Below are 19,067 nucleotides of genomic sequence, written 5' to 3' on the forward strand. Positions count from 1 at the left end.
AGGGACGACCGCCTTAAGAAGGCACATGAGCAGCCATCACCGAGCCCAGTGGGAGCAACGGAACACACAAAGCCACACTGCAGGCTCTCACCGTCCAGCCTCGTCTTCTACTTCTCCTTCTCCTCTCTCCTCACAATTGTCCTCCACTCCACCTTCCATCACGCCAAGCTCACATTTTTCTGCAAAAAGGCAGGCTTCCGTGGGCCTAATGTTTGAGCGTAAAAAAATGATGACGCCGGATAACCCTCTTGCCCAACGGTTGGCGGCTGGCTTGTCAGAACTCATAGCCCGCCAACTACTGCCATATAAACTGGTGGACTCGGAGGCCTTTCGCAAATTTGTGGCCATTGGAACACCACAATGGAAGGTCCCAGGAAGGAAGTATTTCTCAGAGAAGGGCATCCCAGAGCTATATGGCCATGTTCAGCGGCAAGTGAATGTATCTCTGGCACACAGTGTCGGTGCCAAGATACATCTGACCACAGACACGTGGTCTAGCAAACACGGGCAGGGAAGGTATATCAGTTTTACTGCCCACTGGGTGAACCTTCTGACGGCCGTCAAGCATGTAACCCGTGGCACCCGTGTAGATTTGGTTTTACCGCCACGGATTGCATGCAGGCCTGACTCTTCTTCTCCTCCTCCTACTCCATCCTCCTCCCTCTCCTCCTCAGCTGCCTCCTCCTTTTCCGCTGCTAGCGTCTCTTCCACTGCACCGCCCAAGCTCCCCAGAACCTATTCCACATGCCAGGTGAGACGTTGCCATGCCGTGCTGCGTCTGTTGTGCCTGGAAGCAAAGAGCCACACTGGCCCGGCACTCCTTTCAGCTTTGCGTTCACAGGCAGATGAGTGGCTAACACCGCTCAATTTGACAGTTGGTAAAGTGGTGTGTGACAACGGTGCCAATCTGCTTAGCGCATTGAAACAGGGCAAAATCACGCACGTGCCGTGCATGGCACACGTCTTAAACTTGGTCGTGCAGCGATTCCTTGTCAAATACCCTGGGGTCCAGGACATCTTGCGGCAGGCAAGGAAAATCTCGGCCCATTTCAGAAGATCTTACACGGCCATGGCTCGCCTTGCTGACATTCAGCGGCGACACCATCTGCCGGTCAGACGTCTTATTTGCGATTGCCCGACGCGATGGAACTCAACCTTCTATATGCTTGATAGGCTGCTCCAGCAGAAACGTGCAGTTAACGTCTACCTGTATGAACTCTGCGAAAGAAACGGTTCTGGGGAGCTGGGTTTTTTTTCACCGCGCCAGTGGCTGCTCATGCGCGACACATGCAGACTTCTGCGGCCATTTGAGGAGATCACCAAACTGGTCAGTCGCAGCCATGGCGCCATCAGTGACATGGTACCTTATGCCTTCTTTCTGGAGCGTGCATTGCGTCGTGTCATTGATCAGGCTGTGGAGGAGCAGGAGCGGGAAGATGAGGAAGTCGCAATGCTGGATGAATTCCCAGGGGGGGCTACTCTATCTGAGACAAGTCAACAACAGGAGTCTGATGAGGAGTCAGAGGAGGATGGTGCCGGGGCGGATGAGCAGGAGCAAGAAGAGCATGCTTTAAACCTTTCTGGGATCCCTGTTGTGCGAGGATGGGGAGAGGAGAATGAAGAGGACGACATTATCCTGGATGATGAGCAGGAGCCAGGCCACCACACCGCTTCCACTTTAGTGCAAATGGGGGCCTTCATGCTCCAGTGTTTTAATAGGGACCCCCGTATAAAAAGCATGAGGGTCAAGGACCAGTACTGGGTGGCAACGTACTTAGACCCCCGGTACAAACACAAAATGGCGGAAATGTTACCGCCGTCGCAGAGGGCTGTCAGAATGCAGCACTTCCAGGCCTTGCTTCGAGAAATGCTGCATTCTGCTTTTGCGTGCGCTGGCAGAGGAGCAATTCCCACTCCCAGAGAAGGATTTGCGGGTACCAATCCAACAGCGCCTGCAAGAAGAGGCCGGTTTGAAGATGTGTTGGTGACTTCGGATATGAGGTCATTCTTTCAGCCGACCCATCGACAGGTGTCATCCGGATCCAGCATCAGGGAACGCCTAGACCGTCAGGTGTCCGACTACATTGGGTTAACGGCCGATGTGGACGCTCTGAGGAGTGATGAACCCCTAGACTACTGGGTGGGCAGGCTTGACCTCTGGCCAGAGCTTGCCCAATTTGCAATCGAACTGTTGGCTTGCCCCTCATCCAGTGTCCTGTCCGAAAGGACGTTCAGCGCAGCAGGGGGGATTGTGACCGATAAGCGTACTCGCCTAGCTCACCACAGTGTTAACTACCTCACATTTCTAAAAATGAATGAGGCATGGATCTCGGAGGAATTCAACACATGTGATCAGTAGACCATGTATATGTCTATAAACAATTTTTGGAATCAAGCACACAGACCTTCTTAATTCATTTGGCTCACTTCCCTGACCCAAAAAAGCACACCGTACTATATGCCCCTACCCTCCTCTTTGAAGAGGTTGAGCGGTGTCATATTTCTACTGGGGCTGCTTATTATGAGGGGTTCCCACCATCCCTGTGCTGTGCTGACTTCCTCCTGGGTGTTCTTATTATGAGGGGATCACACCATCCCTGTGCTGTGCTGACTTCCTCCTGGGGGTTCTTATTATGAGGGGATCACACCATCCCTGTGCTGTGCTGACTTCCTCCTGGGGCTGCTTACGGTGCTGCTGTCAGCGCTGTATGTCACGGAGCTGCTGTCAGCGCTGTATGTCACGGAGCTGCTGTCAGCGCTGTATGTCACGGAGCTGCTGTCAGCGCTGTATGTCACGGAGCTGCTGTCAGCGCTGTATGTCACGGAGCTGCTGTCAGCGCTGTATGTCACGGAGCTGCTGTCAGCGCTGTATGTCACGGAGCTGCTGTCAGCGCTGTATGTCACGGAGCTGCTGTCAGCGCTGTATGTCACGGAGCTGCTGTCAGCGCTGTATGTCACGGAGCTGCTGTCAGCGCTGTATGTCACGGAGCTGCTGTCAGCGCTGTATGTCACGGAGCTGCTGTCAGCGCTGTATGTCACGGTGCTGCTGTCAGCGCTGTATGTCACGGAGCTGCTGTCAGCGCTGTATGTCACGGAGCTGCTGTCAGCGCTGTATGTCACGGAGCTGCTGTCAGCGCTGTATGTCACGGTGCTGATGTCAGTGCTCTGTATTACGGTGCTGCTGTCAGTGCTCTGTATCTCCTGCACCCTCTTGTTTGCCTACCCTGGTCCCTGACCTTCCCTCTCCTCCATTGCCTTCATTAGCTCCATAGTCCTGAATTGTCAGAACAATTTCCCAAATAAAAAAAAAATGCTTGTAGTTATCGATCCCAAATTCACCTCATACATGTATTATGCTATTGTCCAGGTGGTGGGACTACGTGCTACCCCCTAATAATTACCCCGTGGCCGCAAATTCGACCTAAAGGTTTGCGAAATTCGCCTCCCATTGAAGTCAATGGAGCCCGCGGCGAACGGTCGTTTTCGCGAACGTTTGTGCCCGTTCGCGTTTCGCGTTCGCGAAACGTCCCGTCGGAAGTTCGTCCATCACTAACCACCACCACACTGATATCCCCCACACCACCACCACTACTGCACTGATATCCCCCACACCACCACCACTACTGCACTGATATCCCCCACACCACCACCACTACTGCACTGATATCCCCCACACCACCACCACTACTGCACTGATATCCCCCACACCACCACCACTACTGCACTGATATCCCCCACACCAACACCACTACTGCACTGATAACCCCCACACCACCACCACTACTGCACTGATAACCCCCACACCACCACCACTACTGCACTGATCCCCCACACCACCACCACTACTGCAATGATCCCCCACACCACCACCACTACTGCACTGATACCCCCACACCACCACCACTACTGCACTGATACCCCCACACCACCACCACCACTACTGCACTGATACCCCCACACCACCACCACTACTGCACTGATACCCCCACACCACCACTACTGACATTGATACCCCCCCACACCACCACTACTGACATTGATACCCCCCCACACCACCACTACTGCCATTGATACCCCCCACACCACCACTACTGCCATTGATACCCCCCCACACCACCACTACTGCCATTGATACCCCCCCACACCACCACTACCACTACTGCCACTGATACCCTGATACTACTACCACTGATACCCTGATACCACCACCACTACTGCCACTGATCCCCCACACCACCACCACTACTGCCACTGATCCCCTGATACCACCACCACTACTGCCACTGATACCCTGATACCACTACTGCCACTGATACCACCACTACTACTGCCACTGATACTCTGATACCACCACCACTACTGCCACTGATACCCTGATACCACCACCACTACTGCCACTGATACCCTGATACCACTACTGCCACTGATACCCTGATACCACCACCACTACTGCCACTGATCCCCCACACCACCACCACTACTGCTACTGATACCCTGATACCACTACTGCCACTGATACCCTGATACCACTGATACCCTGATACCACCACCACTGATACCCTGATACCACCACCACTACTGCCACTGATACCCTGATACCACCACCACTACTGCCACTGATACCCCCCACACCACCACTGCTGCCACTGATCCACAATGACCACTACTGCCACTGACCCCATCCATGCCACTGATACCATTCCCCTCCCCACCACTCAATCCCACCCACCGCCCCCAACCACCATCCTTGCCATGGATTCCATCCTCCCACCACCACTGCCACTCATCCCATCCAATCCCCCCCTTCCACTACCACCCATCCCACTCTCCCCCAACCATCACCCTTGGCACTGATCCCATTCCCCCACCACCTCTGCCACTCATCCCATTCAATCCCCCCTGCCACTGATCCCATCCCCCTAACCGCTGCCACTTATCCCATCCCCCCACCACCACCGTTGCCACTGATCCCATCCCTTCCCAACCACCACTGCTGCCACTGATCCCATCCCCCCCACACTGCCACTCATCCCATCTCTCCCTCGCCGCTACCACGCATCCCACCCCCCACCACCAATGACACTGATCCTATCCCTCCCCAACCGCCACTGATCCCATCCCCCACCAACACCGCTGCCACCCACTCATCCCAGGGGCGTAACTACAGGGGTTACAATTGCAATAGCACACATGTTGCCCCTGACCACCTGGATGGAGGAGGGGGGGCATTTAGAGGAACAAATCCATTTTTCTCCTGCAGCCACTAAAATTCTGCTTCTCCTCCTCTACCTCTGATAGGCATTCAGTGGCTGCATGAGAAAAATGGAGGGGATTTGTTCCTCCTTCTATCCAGGTCCTGCTGCCCCTGAGATCAGTGGGAAGGGCCCTGACCCGGAGGTCAGGGGGGCCCTCCATCATTTTTTGCACCGGGGCCCTGAAGGTTCTAGTTACGCCACTGATGACAGTCGATGCTGATGGAAGTTTGGTTTTTATCCCCTGCTGTGCTCGGTATGTCAGCACAGCACAGGAATGGTGGAAGCCCCTCATAATGAGCACAGCACGGGTACAGCCCCAGGAGGAAGTCAGCATAGCACAGGGATGGTGGGGAGCCCCTCATGATAAGCATAATGAGTCCTCAACGACGACTGATCCGAAATTCGTAAACAAAAGTTTGTATTTCGTACAAAATTTGGACGCATGGCAATTCGTATTTCGGATCCTCCCGAACGTATGAATTTAGGGAAATTTGAGATTCGCACGAAACTAATCGCACGTGTCTACTACAAACCTCATTCTTGTGAGACAATATTTTTGGGGTCAGATAGTTTTTATTGAAACAGGGTTTTATATTTTACAGTATAAGAAAGTTTCACAGCAAAAAATCATTATACAGCAATGGTAGAATGAGATGTAGAATGGCACAAGTTTCAAATATCGTCTTCACACCTTATGTAATAGTACAGCTTCCATCATTTAAGGTAGGCCATAAAACATTCTACCGGTTAGATCAAGTAAATATATAAAACAAGAAAAATTGAATGGGGGAAAAAGCAGATGACAAAGTAGCATTAGAGGAAGAACCCCTGAGGCACAGATGACAATTAAGCTATTGTTGTTCCAACAGCCAGATCCTGTGAATACATGCAATTCCACTCTGGGAAACTGTATTTCTGTGCCGCTGGACTGGATACTAACTGGATTATAATCATCTCTCCACACTGACAGCTATGTTTTTCTACAAATCCTAATTAGAGCTGTCTTTGTGGAACTTGCAACTTGACTCAATCAACCACCCTTTAACAGGGGTCTTTTTTTTAAAAGGGTTTCTAATTAAAGTTAGTGACAGGGTGGACTTTATCATGTATGGTGCATGTCACTGAGAGCATTAGTCTGATCCATGAATAATGCCCCGTACACACGAACGGACTTTCTGGCAGACTAGGTCTAACAGTCTTCCCGACAAACCTTTCGGCGGAGTTCCGACAGACTTTCCGAACGAACTTGGACACACGAATGGACTAAGTCTGTTCGTAAGTCTGTTCATTTTGAACGTGATGACGTAAACGGGACTAAACAAGGAAGTTCAATAGCCAGTAGCCAATAGCTTCCCTTGCGCTGTATTTGGTCCATCGGTCCAACACACAGTCGAACAGTATTCCTGATTTTAGTCCGTCGGATAGATTTGAAACATGTTCTATTTCTAGGTCCGTCTGATTTTTAATTTTTTTTTAAAAACATTTGGACTAGCCCACACACGATCGGAAAGCATGTGGGGGAGCCCCCAGCTCTCTGCTCAGGGAGCTCTGAGAATCGAGCAATCGTCTGTGTTTGATTACTTGGTTCTCAGTCTGCATCTAGGACAGATGAAGAATTAGACCAATGCTGCATCCTCCTAGGTATGTATGATTCCCAAAACAAAAAATTACCATACTTCTCTTTTAAGATAAAAATTTGTCGCATATGAGTTACCCTAGGAGGACCCAGCCAAGCCCCCAACATCTTTTTCATATATTTTACGGGCAGCTCCGTCTTTGATTAGTTAACCTCCCTGACCCACTGATCAACGGTGGGAGAACTGTATGAGAGCCAATTGCTGGCAATTAGCTTCCAGGTTCACATCCTGTTCCCATTTGGATTCACAAGTAAGTGGGATTATATGCAAGGTGAAGTTGATATATACATATGAAACATTTCCTATCTTAACCCTGGCTTTAAGTGTTGTATTTTACACCAATTGACTATAGTGTGTAAATGGGGTTTGAGTATGCTGGGCATGAATTGCATGTCTCAGTTGAAGATACTGATAAAAACTGTTTTGTGGGAGGTGAAATTCCTCTTCCAATTGCTGAAATGACTTGAAAACATAATTTAGGAACAACTGGGAAACAAGTGCTATGTCCCTTAACCACTTTCAGCCCCAGACCATTTTGCTGGCTTAAGACCAGACCACTTTTTGCGATTCGGTACTGCGTCGCTTTAACTGACAATTGCGCGGTTGTGCGACGTGGCTCCTAAACAAAATTTACATGCTTTTTTTCCCCACAAATAGAGCTTTCTTTTGGTGGTATTTGATCACCCCGTGTGGTTTTTACTTTTTGCGATATAAAAAAAAAAAGATTGACAATTTTGAAAAAAATGCATTATTTTTTTACTTTTTGCTATAATAATTATCCCCCAAAAATATATATAAAAAAACATTTTTTCCCCTCAGTTTAGGCCGATACATATTCTTCTACATATTTTTGGTTAAAAAAATTGCAATAAGCGATTGATTGGTTTGCGCAAAATTTATGGCGTTTACAAAATAGGGGATAGTTTTATGGCATTTTTATTAATATTTTTTTTTTTACTAGTAATGGCGGCGATCAGCGTTTTTTTTTTTGTTTTGTTTTTTGTTTGTGACTATGACATTATGGCGGACACATCGGACATTTTTGACACTTTTTTGGGACCATTGTCATTTATACAGCAATCGGTGCTATACAAATGCACTGATTCCTGTGTAAATGGCACTGGCAGTGAAGGGGATAACCAGGGGGTGGCAGTTGTAGGGGTTAAGTGTGTCCTAGGGGCGTGTTATTAACTGTGGGGGGCTGGGCTGTGTGTTAGTGAACACTGATCTCTGCTCCAATCACAGGGAGCAGAGATCAGTGTCCCTTGTTGCTAGGCAGACCGGCGAGCACACGATGGCAGGGCGGCAATTTCAACTGGACGTACCTGTACACCAGTTTGCCTGCCCGTGCCATTCTGCCAATGTACATCGTTGTGCGCCGGTCGGGAAGTGGTTAATTTCCAGTGTTCAAAAGTAAACAACTTGCCAATTTTTCAGCTAGAGTGTTATTATCCCACAAAGGGGTCTATTGAGAGTATCCCTTATATTGCAACGTAGAGTTACTTGCATGGTATGCAGACACTTAAATTTGTTCAGAGATCCAGCTTCTAATTATGTTACCAAAGGGACTGGGCCTAGAACTTGCTCCATCAGAAGAAAGGCGGGGTACATAACTAGGACATTAAGACCTGTGAGTAGTTGTGCAGCCAGATAATAGAAGTGCAGATTAGGTAATGCCAAACTACCTTCCATTAGGGGTTTGTGCAGTGTCTCCAACCTAATCCTAGTTGGGGGGGGGGGGATGCTGTTTCCAAACCAGCTGACTGATCAAGACATCGAGATTGTTAATTCCAACCCAGCTCCCGGATCAAGATATCATGTGAGAGAATATTGCTTAACCACTTCAATACTGGGCACTTATACACCTTCCTGCCCAGACGAATTTTGAGCTTTCAGCGCTGTTGCACTTTGAATGACAATTGCACGGTCATGCTACACTGTGCCCAAACTAAATTTTTAGCATTTTGTTCCCACAAATAGAGCTTTCTTTTGGTGGTATTTGATCGCCTCTGGGATTTTTGTTTTCTGCTAAACAAATAAAAAGAAACATATTTTTTTGTTTCAGTTAAAAAACTTTGTAAATAAGTAAGTTTTCTCCTTCACTGATGGGCACTGACGGGGTTGCAGTGACTGGCACTGATAAGGTGGCACTGATGGGCACCGATGAAGTGGCACTGATAGGCGGCACTGATAGGTGTCACTTATATGTGACACAGGCACTGATAGGTTTCACAAATAGGCACTGATAGGTGGCACGGATGGGCATGGATAGGCGGTACGGATGGGCACAGATGGGCACTGATAGGCAGCATGGATGGGCACTGATAGGCGGCACGGATGGGCACTAATAGGCAGCACGGATGGGCATTGATAGACGGCACGGATGGGCACTAATAGGCAGCACGGATGGGCACTGATAGGCGGCTTTGTAGTGTACAGTATTGTAGGGATGGATGCCAGTCAGTGCCAAACAATAATGCATGACAATCCGTGATGCCCATTGTGGGCACTGATTGGCATCCATTGTGGGCCCTGACTGGCATCCCTGGTGGTCTAGGGAAGCATACCTGGTGCTGGGCATCCCTGGTGGTCTGGTGGCGTCCCTGGTGGTCCAGTGTGGGCATTCTCGAGAGGGGCTGCGCTGATAATCGATCAGCACAGACACCCCCTGTCAGAAGAGCAGCCGATCAGCTCTCCTCTACTCGTGTCGGACAGACGCGAGTGAGGAAAAGCCGATCACCGGCTCTTCCTATTTACACTGTGATCAACCGTGATTGGACACGGCTGATCACATGGTAAAGAGTCTCCGTCAGAGACTCTTTACCGAGATCGTAGTTGCGGTGTGTCAGACTGACAAACTGAAACAACGATCGCCGCAATGCACGCCACTGGGGGTGCTCAGCGGCTTAATACCCTGATCACGTCATATGACGTCCGGTCAGTATAATAAAACCACTTTGCCGCTGTAATTTTGCTATATGGCGGGCGGAAAGTGGTTAACCACTTGCCGCCCGCCCTATAGGCAATTGACGTGGCAAAGTGGTTTCATAATCCTGATCGGACGTCATATGACGTGATCAGGATTTCTGGGGCGTGCATCGCGGTGATCGTTGTTGCGGGGTGTTAGTCCGACACCCTGCAACTACGATCTCGGTAAAGAGTCTCCGACTGAGACTCTTTACCACGTGATCAACCGTGTCCAATCACGGCTGATCACAGTGTAAATAGGAAAAGCCGTTGATCGGCTGCTCCTCTGACAGGGGGGGGGGTCTGTGCTGATCGATTATCAGCGCAGCCCCCCCGAGGATGCCCTCACTGGACCACCAGGGACGCCACCAGACCACCATGGATGCCCAGGACAAGGTAATCCTCCCTAGAGCACCAGGGATGCCAGTCAGTGCCCACAATGGATGCCAATTAGTGCCCATAATGGATGCCAATCAGTGCCCACAATGGGCATCACTGATTGGCATGCATTATTGTTTGGCACTGATTGGCATCCATCAGTACAGTACAACATAATACAATGCCGCCTATCAGTGCCCACCCGTGCCGCCTATCAGTGCCCATCCGTGCCGCCTATCAGTGCCCATCCGTGCCACCTATCAGTGCCCACCCGTGCCACCTATCAGTGCCCATCCATGCCCATCTGTGCTGCCTATCCATGCCCATCTGTGCTGCCCATCCATGCCAATCCGTGCCACCTATCAGTGCCCATCCGTGTCGCCTATCAGTGCCGCCTATCAGTGCCACATATCAGTGTCCATCAATGCCACCTCATCAGTGCCACTTCATTGGTGCCACATCATTGGTGCCCATCAGTGCCGCCTTATCAGTGCCCATCAGTGAAGGAGAAAATGTACTTATTTACAAAGTTTTGAAACTGAAACAAAAAAAAACATTTATTTTTTTTAAAAATCGGTATATTTTTATTTGTTTAGCAAAAAATAAAAACCGTAGAGGTGATCAAATACCACCAAAAGAAAGCTCTATTTGTGGGAAAAAAATTATAAAAATTTCATTTGGGTACAGTGTAGCATGACCGCGAAATTGTCATTCAAAGTGCGACAGCGCTGAAAGCTCAAAATTGGTCTGGGCAGGAAGGTGTTTAAGTGCATGGTATTGAAGTGGTTAAACAATGGTTGTTAATATACAGTATCTCACAAAAGTGAGTACAACCCTCACATTTTTGTAAATATTTTATTATATATTTTCATGTGACAACACTGAAGTAATTACACTTTGCCACAATATAAAATAGTGAGTGTACAGCTTGTATAACAGTGTAAATTTGCTGTCCCCTCAAAATAACTCAACACACAGCCAATAATGTCTAACCTGCTGGCAACAAAAGTGAGTACAATCCTAAGTGAAAATGTCTAAATTTGGCCCAAAGTGTCAATATTTTGTGTGGCCACCATTATTTTACAGCACTGCCTTAACCCTCTTGGGCATGGAGTTCACCAGGGCTTCACAGGTTGCCACTGGAGTCCTCTTCCCCTCCTCCATGACGACATCACGGAGCTGGTGGATGTTAGAGACCTTGCCCTCCCCACCTTCCGTTTGAGGATGCCCCACAGATGTGCAATAGTGATTAGGTCTGGAGGCATGCTTTACCAGTCCATCATCTTTACCCTCAGCTTCTTTAGCAAGGCAGTGGTCATCTTGGAGGTGTGTTTGGGGTCATTATCATGTTGGAATATTGCCCTGTGGCCCACACTTGACACCATCTGAACCAAATAAGTTTATCTTGGTCTCATCAGACCACAAGACATGGTTCCAGTAATCCATGTCCTTGTGTCCATGTCTTAGTTAGGCCTTCTCTTCAGCAAGCGGTTTGTGGGCTTTCTTGTGCATCATCTTTAGAAGAGGCTTCCTTCTTGGACGACAGCCATGCAGACCAATTTGATGCAGTGTGTGGCGTTTATGGTCTGAGCACTGACAGGCTGACCCCCCCACCCCTTCAACCTCTGCAGCAATGCTGGCAGCACTCATACGTCTATTTCCCAAAGACAACCTCTGGATATGACGCTGAACATGTGCACTCAACTTCTTTGGTCCACCATGGTGAGGCCTGTTCTGAGAAGAACCTGTCCTGTTAAACTGCTGTATGGTCTTGGCTACCATGATGCAGCTCAGTTTCAGGGTCTTGGTAATCTTCTTATAGCTTAGGCCATCTTTATGTAGAGCAACAATTATTTTTGTTCAGATCCTCAGAGAGTTCTTTACCATGATGGGCCATGCTGAACCTCCAGTGACCAGTATGAGCGAGTGAAAACGATGACACCAAATTTAACACACCTGCTCCCCATTCACACCTGAGTACCGAAGATTGTTCTTGGACATTGGAGATAATCACTCAGACCTGCATGTACTAAAAATATATTCATTATTGCAAGAAATTATATGTGTTTGTTTTGTTCACAGGTTTTATATCAACCATTACATGTGTAATAGATTCTTTAGCCATTAATAAATATTGATAAATGTAGGGGTGTGCCTTATTTTCATGAACCAAAGCAGGATTTGATTAATTTAGATTATGAGATTGTATACACTATGTCAATATTTTGTGCAGATGTTCATATATATTGTGTTACAGTACTCTTACTTGAAAGAAACTTTTACATTTTGGTGGTTGACTGGCTAAAGAACTAAAAAAAAAAAAAATGGGATTACTCTAAGTGGCCCAAAAACCTCAGTTAAACATGTCTGCCGTTAACAAGGATCAGTGGCAGCTGGTGATCAAAATTTTTTGGGGGGCGCAAACAAACTGAAAAATTCAGGGAAAAAAAACCTCAAATGCAGCCACTGTGCCCATCAAATGCAGCCACTGTGCCCATCAAATGCAGCCACTGTGCCCATAAAATGCAGCCACTGTGCCCATCAATAGCAGCCACTGTGCCCATCAAACGCATCCATTGTGGCAATAAATACCACCACTGTGCCCTTCAATTGCAGCCACTAGGCCCATCAAATGCTGCCACTGTGCCATCAAATGCCACCACTGCACCCCATCAAATGCTGCCACTGTGCTCATCAAATGCTGCCCCTGTGCCCCATCAAATTCTGCCCCTGTGCCCATCAAATGCCACCACTTTGCCCAGCAAAGTTTCCACTGTGGCCCACCATGTCTTGCTCCAAAATCTCTTAAGGAAAATTTTCAACATTTGGTATGCTCTATTAGACTCTACTTTGAAGCTACATCCTCCTCTTAGGAAATCTCTTTGTACTTTGTACCCAAGACTTTCCAAACCTGTTTGTTACACTGGCCTGTTGGCATTTGTTTGCAGTTTTACTCATCACTCAGTTGGACTGCTTTTGTATGTCCCATGACCCTAAGTCTTCTACTGTACAACTAGCTATGTTGGCAGATACTGAAAAGGTGGAGCCTAGACCACCAGAAGGAACCCCAGAAGAGGAGTGTCTGGGCCTGGACCTGCTGTGTCTGGAAATGACTGTTCATGCTGAGCTACCTGAGATGCGGGACAGCACTCTGTCTGATACATTGGACAACCCTACCTTGTGCCTTGACTTATGCTGAACCTTGAACTCTTTGCTCCTCCCATAACCCCTGATTTAAGCCATGTATCTGCACTTCCTGTTTGCCAGATTAGTGTGCTCTCTCCAGCCAATATCTTGCTCTTTTTGTTTCCCTGCTGCCGTCCATATTTTTGCTACATTCGGTTCCGACCTTTTGGCTTTATCCCAACCTGCAATCACTTGTTACCGACCCTTGGCTTGTTTTATGGACTATGCGTCTGTCTGATCCTTATCTGCTATATCCACTACTGGACTCCAACATGCTCACCTCCTAGTGGGGTAATCCCGAGGACCACAACTTGGTACTAACTTGCAGCAAAACCCAACTATCAGGTGCTCTGGTGAATACTGTTTAGCACTTAGACTCTGCTCCTCAGGTGAGCCTGTGTCATCCACCAGAGTGACCTGCTTGTATACCTATTCTGTTGGTCAGTGGGAGTCCCCCTACTGCTATAGCTACTGGTCTCCGAGCCTGACCACTGATCTTGACAAGGAGATTCAGGGCTGCTCTGTGAAATACCATTGGACAGAGCAGGTAGGTATGTATTAAAAAAAAACATAAACAAAGATCAAACAAACCCACCTGCATAAGTGGTCCTTGTTTATCTGCCAACCTCTCTTCTCTACAGATGTTCACAGTGTATAATTTTATACAACTTGTCTGAGCTTTCAGAAAGCAGGGGGCTGAGAGCTAACACTTTCCTGTTAAGAAAAAAGTCCAATCACGGCATACTCACTTCAAGCTTTAACCCTTTGGGGTTTGGAAACTAAAAAAAATTAAATTTGTCACACATTGTATGGACCTTATCTGTTTTGTGACAAGGATTTTATTTTTGCAGTTTAAATTTTTTTTATTTTTGTTTGCTTATCACCGAATTGTTATAATTCATTTGGATGCATTGTTTTATTATTGTGTACACAACTAATGGTATTGTAGAGCAGTATTCATTTTGACGTCAAATTTCAATTTAGTTTTAGTCGTAGTCTTTTGACTAAAATGCCATTTGAGTTTTAGTCGTAATTTAGTCTTTTGACTACAATGCCATTTTAGTTATATTTGTTTTTTTAGTTATCTGAATTGTTTTAGTTTTTTAGTTGACTAAAATCCCCAGTACATTTTAGTCGACTAGAATCTAATGGGTTTAGTTCAATTTGAATGCATTATTTAAGAATTTCTTTAATATTGCCAAACTCATTATATACTGTACTGCTGGAGTAAAAACCGAATAACATGTTATTTATGGTTTTAAGGTTTCAACATGCACTACAGACACAGATTTAGCTGTTGCGATATATAATGTTTTTATAAATAAAACCAAGTTTCATAAACAAACAAAAATATTGCTTTTTGACAAACAAAAGTACAACTTGAAAAAAATTTTTAAAAAAAATTAAAAAAATGTAAACTCTATTGACTGTAATGCCATTGCACATACTACCTGAATATATTACCAAAATTAAATATCAAGAAAAAAATAAGAAAAGCCTTTTTCTTATTTTTTTCTTTTAGCAGCTTAGTAGATGCCCCCTACTTATTCTTATGTGGTAGTGCAGTATTAATTTTGACATCAAATTTCAGTTTAGTTTTAGTTATAGTCTTTTGGCTAAAATGCCATTTTAGTTTTAGTGCTATTTTATTTGACTGAAATAGTATTAATTTAGTCGACCAAAAATATTTTAGTCAACAAAATTAACACTGTTCTAGAGGAGCGCCCCAATCTTTTTTTCTTTTTTTATTAAGCCTGTGTTTGGACTTATTGGGTTGCAGCTTTCTTTATTCACTTATTCATTACTTTCTGAATCACGTAATAATATTTTTTTGCATTGATCACTTTTTGAAAGGTGGTGAGATAAGCATAGGGTTCTCTACTATAAAATACAGTGCCTTGAAAAAGTGTTCATACCCCTTGAACTTTTCCACATTTTGTCATGTTACAACCAAAAACTTAAATGTATTTTATTGGGGTTTAATGTGATAGATTAACACATAATTGTGTTATGGGTACATAATTATGGGTACATAATTGTGAAGTGGAAGGAAAACAATAAATGGTTTTCAATTTTCTTTTTACAAATAAATATCTGAAAACTGTGGTGTGCATTTGTATTCAGCCCCCTTGAGTCAATACTTTGTAGAACCACCTTTTGCTGCAAGTTGTTTTTGGATATGTCTCTACCAGCTTTGCACATCTAGAGAGCGAAATTTCTGCCCATTCCTCTTTGCAAAATAGCTCATTCTCTGTCAAATTGGTTGGAGAATGTCTGTGAACAGCAATTTTTAAGTTTTGCCACAGATTATCAATTGGATTTAGGTCTGGACTTTGACTGGGCCATTCTAACACATGAATATGCTTTGATATAAACCATTCTATTGTAGCTCTGGCTGTATGTTTAGGGTGATTGTCCACCTGGAAGGTGAACCTCCACTCTAGTCTCAAGTCTTTTGCAGACTCTACCAGGTTTTCTTCTAAGATTGTCCTGTATTTGGCTCCATCCACATTCCCATCAACTCTGACCATCTTCTCTGTCCCTGCTAAAGAAAAGCATCCCCACAACATGTTGTTGCCACCACCATGTTTCATGGTGGGGATGGTGTGTTCAGGGTGATGTGCAGTGTTAGTTTTCCGCCACATATAGCGTTTTGCTTTTAGGCCAAAAAGTTCAATTTTGGTCTCATCTGACCAGAGAACCTTCTTCCACATGTTTGCTGTGTCTTCCACATGGCTTCTCGCAAACTGCAAATGGAACTTCTTATGGCTTTCTTTCAACAATGGCTTTCTTCTTGTCACTCTTCCATAAAGGCCAGATTTCTGGAGTGCAGGACTAATAGTTGTCCTGTGGACAGATTCTCCCACCTGACTGGGGATCTCTGCAGCTCCTCCAGAGTTACCATGGATCTCTTGGCTGCTTCTGTGATTAATGCTCTCATTGCCTGGCCTGTTACTTTAGGTGGGTGGCCATGTCTTGGTAGGTTTGCAGTTGTGAAATACTCTTTCCGTTTACGGATGATGGATTGAACAGCGTACCATAAAATGTTCAAAGCTTGGGATTATTTTTTTAAAACCTAACCCTGCTTTAAACTTCTCCACAACGTTATTCCTGACCTGTCTGGTGTGTTCCTTGGCCTTCATGGTGCTGTTTATTCACTAAGGGTCTCTAACAAACCTCTTTGCTTTATTTTTACTGAGATTAAATTACACACAGGTGGACGCTATTTTCTAATTATGTGACTTCTGAAGGCAATCGGTTCCACTAAATTTTAGTTAGGGGTATCAAAGTAAAAAGGGGTGAATACAAATGCATGCCACACTTTTAAGATATTTATTTATAAAAAAAAAATGTAAACCTTTTATCATTTTTCATGCACTTTGTGTTCATCTATCACATAAAATCCCAATAAAATACATTTTACGTTTTTGGTTGTAACATGACAAAATTGGGAAAATTTCAAGGAGTATCAATACTTTTTCAAGGCACTGTATATCCATAGCTTCTAATACCTGCTATTGCCTGTGTAAGATGCAGGACCATTTTGACCATTTTACTACACAAGCCCCACCACTAAATCAAAAAAGGTATACCTTCACGTGAAAATAAAAAATACACAAATAAATAAAAAAATAGAAAGAATGAAACATAAAAATTCATATTTTGTATGTGTTTATGTATAGGAAGAGCAGTATAAAAAGCCAAAGAGGGGAAACACCAGAGACTTCTTACATCCTAGAAAAACCTTGCCCTGATTGACATGCACAGCTTTGTTTGTGCAAATCTTGCAGAGTATTTGAAAAGTGCGAAGGGGGGTAATATTTGTATTCAAAGTCTGATGACCCTTTCCTGTGTAAGCAAAATAGTTTTTTCTTTCTAATTCATTTGTAAATGCACTACTTCTGATCTCTTCAAGCAATGAAGCTCCTACCAATACTGTTTCTCAGTTTTTATTGTTTTTTAAACGCTGCTGTTCCAGTTCCGGATATTGGTGTGGACTGCGATGACTCAAATATTTTCAAGGCAGTGGATGAAGCGCTGAGGTCCTACAACAATGCTAAAGAAGATGGGAACCAATTTGTTCTGTTCAGAGTAGCAGACGCCAAAAAAAGGGTATGTATACATCTCAACATCATAGCATTAGCATCATGTGCCTTGCCATTAGGGACTCATCTATTGTAACCTGCAAAGCTTTATATCTGTTTGAGAACTTATGTGTTAAAGGCTTAATGCTCCAAAACTGAACTATCGGTATGGCAAAAACTCAGGTTTAAATTATCCAGATTTTTTTTTACATCTCTTAGAAACCCAAATAATAATGAATGCCATACATTTTCATGTTTGTCGACCTGTCATGACCATTGCAAGAGAGCCGTTCTCATTGAAAAGGTTTGTTTAATTGCATTTATGTAAACTATTGAGAATGCAACAAAAAGTGAGACTCCTGCTATAAAGGGAAGAAAGGGAAGTGTAAGAATCAATTGTACTAGAGGGATAAAACAAATAAACTGGGCAAGGAGATAACTTTGACATTACTGTTAAATATAATAAGTTGGTGAATGTATTAATCCTCCACTATCCAGACAAAATTTTAATATTCATGTTGTATTGACTGATTCTTTAAACTGGACTGAAGAAAAGAGGTGTCATCAAAGTAACTGACTTCACCTTCCATATTTATAGAAGAATATTCAATGCAAAGAGTAATAGAAGCACCTAATCGGTTGTTATGGACAACAAAGTCAATTTTAATTTTAAAGTCAATCAATTTTACTTGATTTTTTTACACCTTTTTTTTATTTTATTTTATTTTTATTTTTTTTTACAGGATTTCTTTTAACTTTGTTTCTTTATTAGTTATAAAAATAAGTACTTGAATAACAATCAATTAGTTCAATAAGGGGTACACAGTTTGGTATGTCAAGAGCTTCAAGCCATTAGTACAATTGTTAACTTGGGTCTAATGATGGAAAAAGTAGAACCAGCAGAAAAATTTGTACCCCCTTACAGTGTGATTTGTCAAGATAAGAAACAAAGGAGTCTTTATTTAGAGAGAAATAACATATTAAAACATAAAGGCTGTATGCAGTAGAAACATCTAATAACAAAGTATGAAAATATGATCATATTTCCTGAGATTAGGAAATTAGGGTATATTGTTCTAAATTAGGGCGGTGAATCTGTTATCAAATAGCCAAGGGTCTCATTGTTGCCAGAAGTGATTAAGTGTAATGCTGGCCGTACATTATGCCATTTTCTTGTTCAATTTCCTTTATATTTACCTTCAACTGAGCAGTGATTCTCAACCGGGGTTCCGTGGAACCCTAGGGTTCCTCCAGAGGTTTCTAGGGGTTCCTTCGGCATTGGGCAATTTCTGCCTCTCAGATAAGTTCCCACTTACACCATTGATATTTTTAGCTATCTGTAAGGAGGTAATTCTTCCCAATGACCACAAGTGTAAGGACCATTCTTCCCACTGATCATCACATTAATGTAGCATGAGTTGAAAAATTCTAATTTTTAGAAGGGGTTCCCCTGAGACCAGAGACCTATTTCAAGGGTTCTTCTGTGTTGAAAAGGTTGAGAAAGGCTGGTGTAGAGCAAGGGCCTGCCTGATTACATACAAAAATAGAAAGTGTTTAGG

General features: G+C 44.8%; 1 protein-coding gene across 1 annotated transcript in view; it reads left to right on the top strand.

The window, feature by feature from the left end:
• The first annotated feature begins 17,289 nt into the window (after positions 1-17,289).
• KNG1 (kininogen 1) overlaps positions 17,290-19,067 on the top strand; it is a 73,785-nt gene continuing 72,007 nt past the window's right edge. The window contains exon 1 of the mRNA XM_077487880.1: positions 17,290-17,536. Coding sequence (XP_077344006.1) covers positions 17,342-17,536 — 195 coding nt within the window. The 5' untranslated portion in view covers positions 17,290-17,341. The remainder of the gene's footprint in view (positions 17,537-19,067) is intronic.

The sequence above is a fragment of the Lithobates pipiens genome, unplaced genomic scaffold, assembly GCF_037356315.1.
Source record: "Lithobates pipiens isolate NorthernLeopardFrog02 unplaced genomic scaffold, aLitPip1_a1.2 Scaffold_18, whole genome shotgun sequence".
NCBI lineage: Eukaryota > Metazoa > Chordata > Amphibia > Anura > Ranidae > Lithobates > Lithobates pipiens.